We start from the raw sequence: 8,400 nt of genomic DNA, 5'->3' as shown, positions 1-8,400 counted from the left end.
AGTGCTATGACATGCCAGTATACTATAGTTGAGCAATTGTTTAACTTGACCATTTTCTTGTGTTAGATTGAACTCCTTGTGGATTGATGTGCTAGGAGTATGCACTCTACAATATAATGTAAGGATCCGGATGGACTCCATCTTACTTGAATGTAGTCCTACTCACGATAGATAGTGACTATCCCTGTGTTATGATTTCAAAGAATTTTAGTAGACTGCCTTGAATCCATTCTAGCTTGAGTGCTCCTACTTGGGCTTTTTAGAGCTTGAGATCGATACTTTAACGTCGCAATAGGATCCATGTAGTAGTGAAAGTTTGAGGAGAGACACTTCCCTACAAGCCCATTGACTCCTGTCACATGAAGGACCTTTATACTCGCACCAGAGACTCTCGGTTTGATACTGTACCAGAGAGGCGTGGAACACTTGAGAGATGTAGAACAATAATTTAGACATAAAAAGATAGTTAGGTTTGTCTCCTTTTCTCTGATGTTCATGGTGGGGTGATCCGTGTTGAAAACACTGATTAGGGATGAGGCATTTAGCACTCGTCCATTCAAGAGATTTTAGGTGTTCATGGGAGAGAGGATCACAAAACTGGCGATGATAAATACTGACCATAGGTCATGCCAATTGGCTCTAGATAGCAAACTCTAGACTCTTTGTACACTCTTCACTCGATTGCCCAGCATAGCAAGACCTATCAGCCCGCAAGTATTGTAGGCCCAATCAGAGCTAATACTCACTTCGTGTCAATAAGTTTACAGGTGCCTATTGTTTAAGACTCACTTTAGGTCATTCACATAGTAGTAGACTTGTTTGAGGCATTGTATCAAAGGAGATGTGGCTTGAATGTCTTGAAGTGCTATAACATGCCAATATAATATGGTTTAGCAATTGTTTCACTTGACCATTTTCTTGTGTCAGAATGAACTCCTTGTGGATTGATGTTCTAGGAGTATGTACTCTAAGATATAACGTAAGGATCCGGATGGACTCCATCTTACTTGAATGTAGTCCTACTCACGATAGATAGCGACTAGTACTATCCCTGTGTTATGATTTCAGAGAATTTTAGTAGTTTGCTTTAAATCCTTTCTAGCTTGAGTGGTCCTACTTGGGCTTTTTAAAGCTTGAGATTGCTTATATTTGCTCCTACTTGGGCTTTTTAAAGCTTGAGATCGCTTACATTGAGTTTAGAAACGTCTACCATACATTAGAGAAGCCTAAAGTGAATCTAACTAGAAGCATGGTCTAATGTAGACGCCAGTGAACCTATAAGGCTTTGGGGCTGTAATCATTTTGAAAGGAGGACCTTTATTTAATTCAAAGAAAATATCCAACTTTTAAAAACATAGAAATAGATAGAATTTTATGTAGAAACCGTGGATAAATTATAACCTTAAAAATACAAATATTGTAATCTGTGCTGACGTGAATTGAAACTGTATTAAATTGAAAGAAACAAGCTTTAGTGAGACTTAAACTCAATCCGTAGGCTCTAGAGGCCAACTTTAGACAGAGTTTACGTAATTCAATCTGTGTTGAATTAACTTCTTCCTTGGGTGTATGTAGGCATACACATGACAGTTTGTATTTACAGATGCCACTGGAATGCATAAACCTCTGGAACAGAATTCCAAAAAGAATCTGTATTGAAGTTTTGGCCTTCTTTGCTTGTATGCATTGTACCTCTAGAAGGCATAAAGCTCCAATATATTCGAGCCCAACGTGAGCCAATTTTGATTGGAGACAGAGGCCTTGGCGAATGAAGGAGCGGCCGGCGGTCCGAGTCGGAGCTGGAGACGATCAGAATTGGAGAAAGACGTATGTAGCGACAGATGCCTGGAGATAGAGGCATGTAGCAATTCGAAGCATGAAGGACCTGGAGCGTACGGCGTGCGCCCAAGTCGGAGCTGGAGAAGATCATCAGAGGGGCATGAAGGAGTCAAAGAAAGCCAGCCTCCATATTTCGATGAGACATCGATTCCCTGCAGTGTCCACGAGCCTCCTGCATATATCGATGAGGTTGAGGAATGGATTCCCTGCGGACGTGCAGCGGCGTGGACTGGGTGTCGATCTTCGACCACCTCTGCAACTGCAACTGGAGGAGCGTCCGGCGTGCGCCCAAGTCGGACTTGGAGAAGATCATGAGAGGCGCATGAAGGAGTCAAAGATAGCCAGCCTCCATATTTCGATGAGACATCGATTCCCTGCAGTGTCCACGAAGATAGCCCGCCTCCTGCATATATCGATGAGGTTGAGCAATGGATTCCCTGCGGAAGTGCAGCAGCGTGGACTGACGAAGTAACGCAGGGGTGTGCATGTTCCAATAGATCAGGAGAAGCGGCAGCAGAGCACGATGGAGTTCGCTGACCGAGTCGATCTTCGGCCACCTCTGCAACTGTACTAGAACTTTTGGCAGAGGGCGAATGCAGATGATGATCATCATCGTAAGAGGAGGTGGAGGAGGACGTATGAAGTAGAATCCAGGGGTGGCGCAGCACTCGAGCGGGCGTGAGCCGGGTGTATACCTTGGAAGAGAGCATTCCTCGAATGAGGTCTTTTGCAGATTGGGAAATGCGATCCCAGGGAGAGGGCGGGAAGTTGAGCTTGCCCTCCATGATAGCTTCAAAGAGTGCTTCATCCGATTCTCCCCAAAAGGGAGGCTGACCGCTCAGGAGGATGTAGAGGATGACGCCGGCGCTCCAAACGTCGATTTGCTCTTGATAGTGTCCCTGCAACAGCTCTGGAGCCATGTAATACTTGGTTCCGGCAAATTGGGAGAAGCTCTGTCCTGGCCCGAAACGAAGCGAAAGGCCAAAGTCCGCGAGCTTGATGGGAGAAGCTGGGGTTGAATCAGAGAGGAGGATGTTCTCTGGCTTTAGGTCGCGGTGGACGACGCCCATGCGATGGCAAAACGCGACGGCCTCCATCAGGCTCTTCATCACAAAGGCAGCTTCGTGCTCGGAGAACCGTCCTTTGCTGCGGATGCGGTCGAAGAGGTCGCCGCCGGTGCAGAGGTCGAGGATGAGGTGGATGGAGGCGTCGTCTTCGAGGACGTGATGGAGGCGCAGGATGTTGGGGTGGCCGGAGAGGGAGTGCATGATCCTGACTTCGCTGAGGACGTCGGAGAGGTTCTTCTTGGCGATGGACTTGCAAGCGCGGTGGATGCCCGAAGCTCGGTGAATGCACTTACGGATGACGCCAAAGTGCCCACGCCCGAGCTCCGAACCCATCTCGTACAGGAGGTCTAGCTCGGAAGGGGCGTCGATGCGGCGGCGTTTGGAAGCAGGAGAGGCTGCCATGGCTGCGGAGGAGGAGGAGGAGAAGGGTGGCGGAGTCTGCAAATGCACAGGAAGCAATTGCATATGAGGAGGAGGAGGAGGATGGCCGAAGCAATTGCATATGAGGAGAGGCTGCATGGCTGCGTTTTATGCAGCGTTTGCTTTTGTCTTTGCTGAGTTTGGAGGGAGATGCACTGGCCTAACCAACAAATGCCAAGTTGCCAACCCTAAACATTTCCCCAAGAAATATCAATCCGTGCTTTCCATTAGACAACCACTTAATGCACCCAGGGTTAGAGATTTTTTTCTTAGAAACTATCTTCTAGTTCTCTTCAATGAACTAGCCAAGTAATATCCCCCTTGGAATATAAATGTTACATATTACCTTTGCTCTCATTCACTACTACACAACCAATCCACTACAAGGCATAGGCCCTTTTCTGATAAAACACCTATGCTTTTTACATTAAATAAATTTTTTTAAACAAGCGCAAATGTGGTTATTAAAGTCGCTAAGAGCATCGAAAAAGAACAGTCGCTATAAACCGTCGCTATATAGCGATGCTGATAAACGTCGCTATATAGTGACATTGACAATCATTGCTATAAAGCGACACTGGTAAACGTCGCTATATAGCGACAATTAACAGAACTAAAAAAAAAAGCAAGCCCTATTTCGCCCCACAAATGTTTTTTTTTATAATTACAAAAAAAAGGTTTTTATTACAAAGTTTTCCTTGTGGGAAGGGTGATACAAAATCGCTCAACTGAAATGATCGAGCAACAAAAGCATATACATGTCGAACATATACAACATTGTTTGTTACAAAATTACCCTTTCTAAAAGGGTGATACAAAATTGCTCAAATGAGCGGATATACAAAATGACATACATGGCAAAGTATATGCAAACTGCTACTACTACTACTACTACTACTACTACTACTACTCATTTGAATCATCCTCGTCATCATCCTCTCCTCCTCATCTTGTTGGCCTGTTCCTTGGTCCTCGTGAGCTATGCCTTCTCCCTGACCCTCGTCACATGCATTTGATCCTTGGCCCTGGTGGTCGCTCGCCTTCAATGATGGGATGCTCGAGCTTTGACCCTAAGAGCGAACCATATAAATTGAAAATTAGATTGGAACTTAAAGAATAAAATAATTTAAAAAGTAAGATTACAAGTAGGAGTAGACTTATACCGTGCGAGCAGCCACCTTAGCCCAATCGACCGTCGCTCCCATTGTCTCTTGCTCAATAAACCACAGCTTTGTTCCTATGCAAAACGCGCATCGCGTCTCTACATCTGTAAAGTGATGGCCCATTAACTGCCTCATGGTGGCCACCACTGCTTTGCCCTTTCTATCTTCTATTATCTCTCTGGTAGCCATGATTTGATAGGAGAGGTTCTCGTCTAGGTAAGGAGGACTGATGGTAGTGGCAGGGTCAGAGCGAGTGGAAGCTGTGTGAGCACTTCCGAAGCGAGGAGTAGCAGTGGGAGTAGGAGAGGTGAAGGGACCTAACTGAAATTGTGTCTCTAGACCAAGTGGAGACCTTTAGGGATGTGAGTCTGCTAAATCATCTACATCTCCCGAGTCAGCACAACATAAATGGCCCCTCCTACTTTTCCTTCCCTTATGATAGGCACGCGTAGGTAATCACCCCTTGGTCGAGGGGGCACGAGGGGATGGTTGGGTAGTAGGTCCAGCTGTCGGTGTAAGAGAGGAATGGTTGAGGTCCTCTGAGATAGCAAAGAGAAGAATCTCGCTATCTCCTCATCGATCATCTGTGCCACAAACTCATCGGGACTTCCGACAAAGCCATATGCTGCTAGCAAAGGAGTCCTCTGAGGGGTAGTTGAAGTACTAGGTCCGAGAGGAATCGGACTAGGGATAGTCACAGTGCTACATCCCGGATGAGGAGTAGTCCCCGCAGGTGTCACCTGAGAAATATCAAAGTCCTCTGAAGCACAGAGATCATGATGTCTCCTCCTGCAAGGCTGTCCGTACTCGTCGGATGTGCAACGTGATTCCATGTCTAACATGGACACAAAGATGAAGACAAAACCAAAAACAAACATAAGCATAGGCATAGGCATAGGCAAATGCATATTCTTATGATCGAAAGAGAAAATTGAGACATGCTCATAAGAGAGGGAAAAGAGGGAAAAGAGAAAGGGAAAGTAAAAAAGAGATTGAAAGAGGGAGACATATGCTCATGCTTATGCTTATGCATGAGCATAAGAGAAAGAGACATATGCTTATGCTTAAGCATGAGCATGAAAGAGGGGAAAGAGGGGGGAAAGAGGGGAAAGAGGGGAAAAGAGGGGAAAAGAGGGAGACATATGCATAAGAGGAGACATATGCTCATGCATAAGCATAAGCATGAGCATAAGAGAAGGAAACATGCTCATGCTTATGCTTATGCATGAGCATAAGAGCATGAGAATGAAAGAGGGAAAAGAGGGGGGAAAAGAGGAGAAGAGAGCAGAAGAGGGAAAGGAAAGAGAGATTGGAAGAGGGGAAAGAGGGGGGGAAAGAGAGAAGAAGAGGGAAAGGAAAGAGGAAAAAAGGGACATATGCTCAAGCTTATGCATGAGCATATGTCTCCTTCTCTTATGCTCATGCATAAGCATAAGCATGAGCATATGTCTCCTTCTCTTATGCTTATGCTTATGCTTATGCATAAGAGGAGACATATGCTCATGCATAAGCATAAGCATAAGCGAATGAGACATATGCTAATGCTTTTGCTTATGCATGAGCATAAGAGCATGAGCATGAAAGAGGGAAAAGAGGGGGGAAAAGAGGGGAAGAGAGAAGAAGAGGGAAACTAAAGAGAGATTGGAAGAGGGGAAAGAGGGGTGCAAAGAGAGAAGAAGAGGGAAAGGAAAGTGGGAAAAAGAGATGTATGCTCATGGTTATGCACGAGCATATGTCTCCTTCTCTTATGCTCATGCATAAGCATAAGCATGAGCATATGTCTCCTTCTCTTATGCTTATGCTTATGCATGAGCATAAGAGCATGAGCATGAAAGAGGGAAAAGAGGGGGGAAATGAGGGGATGAGAGAAGAAGAGGGAAAGGAAAGAGAGATAGGGGAAAGAGGAAACAGAGAAGAAGAGGGAAAGGAAAGAGGAAAAAAGAGACATATGCTCAAGCTTATGCATGAGCATATGTCTCCTTCTCTTATGCTCATGCATAAGCATAATCATGATCATATGTCTCCTTCTCTTGTGCTTATGCATAAGAGGAGTCATATGCTCGTGCATAAGCATAAGCATAAGAGAATAAGACATATGCTCATGCTTATGCTTATGCATGAGCATAAGAGCATGAGCATGAAAGAGGGAAAAGAGGGGGAAATAGAGGGGAAGAGAGAAGAAGAGGGAAAGGAAAGAGAGATTGGAAGAGGGAAAAGGGGGGGGAAAGAGAGAAGAAGAGGGAAATGAAAGAGGGAAAAAGAGACATATGCTCATGGTTATGCATGAGCATATGTCTCCTTCTCTTACGCTCATGCATAAGCATAAGCATGATCATATGTATCCTTCTCTTATGCTCATGCTTATGCTTATGGATAAGAGGAGAGATATGCTCATGCATAAGCATAAGCAATATAAGAGAATGAGACATATGCTCATGCTTATGCTTATGCATGAGCATAAGAGCATGAGCATGAAAGAGGGAAAAGAGGGCGGAAAAGAGGGGAAGAGAGAAGAAGAGGGAAAGGAAAGAGAGATTGGAAGAGGGGAAAGAGATTGAAAGATTGAAGGAGGGGAAAAAGAGGGGGAAAGAGATTGAAAGAGGGGAAAAAGAGGGGGAAAGAGATTGAAATATTGAAGGAGAAGGAGAAGGAAAGGAGGGAAAAAGAGATTAAAAGAGGGGAAAAAAAGAAGAGGGGAATAGAGATTGAAAGATGAAAAAAAGAAGAGAAGGAAAGGAGGGAAAAAGAGATTGAAAGAGGGGGAAAAAGAAAAGGGGAAAAGAGATTGAAAGATGAAAAAAAGAAGAGAAGAAAAGGAGGGAAAAGGAGATTGAAAGAGGTGGAAAAAGAAGAGGGGAAAAGAGATTGAAAGAGGGAAAAAGGAAGAGGGAAAAAGAAGAGACGAAGAGGAGAGAAGAGGGAAAGAAGAGGGAAGAGAGGGTTCCTATGCCCATCACTGCAGCTAGCGCTTAAGGTGCTAGCTACAGGCCAATGCAAACAACAAAAATAACAAAAGGAAAAAAGAGGAAGCACTTTCTCACCTGGAATAGTACGTCCCGCTCAGTGTTTTATGGACTAGCCCTACAAAAGAGAGAAAACATACCATTTTAAATAACTAGTTAGAGGAAGGAGGAGTTTAAAGAAGCAATTTCTCAAAGAGATTGGATTGAGGAGACAAGGAGAAAGCAAAGGAAGAGAAATACAAAAAAGAGTAGAAGAGGTGAGTCTTCTTTCTTTCACAAAATCTCGTTTTTTGGCTTCAATCCTTTGAAATCAAGCATGAAAACTAGCACATAGCTTTAGCAATACAAGGAGAAACATCCCTCAACACTCACGAAACGAAATCTCACAAAAAAAGAACCTACATTGTTCAAAGAGACTCACCTTCTTGAGAAACTTCTTTTCAAGAAAAGAAAGAGGGAGAAGGGTGGAGAGGAAGCACAAGTGTTAGGAGAGGGGTGAGGTGTGGTAAGGAGTGGAGAATAGAGTGGGAGGTGGTCAGAAATAGGTGGAAGGAGAGATTGTAGCTTACAATAGAGATTTCTTGTGATGATCCAATTTTGTATATGAAATATTTTGGAATATATATCACAGATAGTGTTCAAAAAGGATGGTTTTGAATAAACTCTGTATGAGAGAGTTTTAGATCTTGTTGACTAGAAAAACTTTGTCCTAGTGAAAAATTTGTGGTTCACTCATTTGCATGCCTGTATGAAGGTCAGAAGTTGCTAACAAAGTGGTTTTGAGCTAAAAGTGCATCTAGATTTCTGTGTCGAGTTGCAGGCATTAGACAGAGGTCAAGATGGAAGAGTTAGCCATGAAAGGTCAAATGCAAAGGGAAAGAAGAGGCTCTGATATTCGAGATGAGCTATTGAGCTTGTCCATTGGATCTATGAGGCAGGCGTGGTGAT

The 8,400-nt window shown here is 44.1% G+C and overlaps 1 protein-coding gene across 1 annotated transcript; it reads right to left on the bottom strand.

The window, feature by feature from the left end:
• Positions 1-1,694: 1,694 nt before the first annotated feature.
• Positions 1,695-3,308, bottom strand: LOC147882870 (calcium-dependent protein kinase 29-like). The gene has a single exon (XM_087400521.1). It carries the CDS (start codon positions 3,306-3,308, stop codon positions 1,695-1,697), a length of 1,614 nt encoding a protein of 537 aa, XP_087256647.1.
• Positions 3,309-8,400: the final 5,092 nt, after the last annotated feature.

The sequence above is a fragment of the Dipteris shenzhenensis genome, chromosome 29 (genome assembly GCF_047967505.1).
Source record: "Dipteris shenzhenensis isolate YYH24624 ecotype China chromosome 29, Dip_SZ_1.0, whole genome shotgun sequence".
Taxonomy (NCBI): domain Eukaryota; kingdom Viridiplantae; phylum Streptophyta; class Polypodiopsida; order Gleicheniales; family Dipteridaceae; genus Dipteris; species Dipteris shenzhenensis.
Note: the sequence above shows the minus strand (reverse complement) of the source record. Positions and strands in the feature narration are given on the sequence as shown.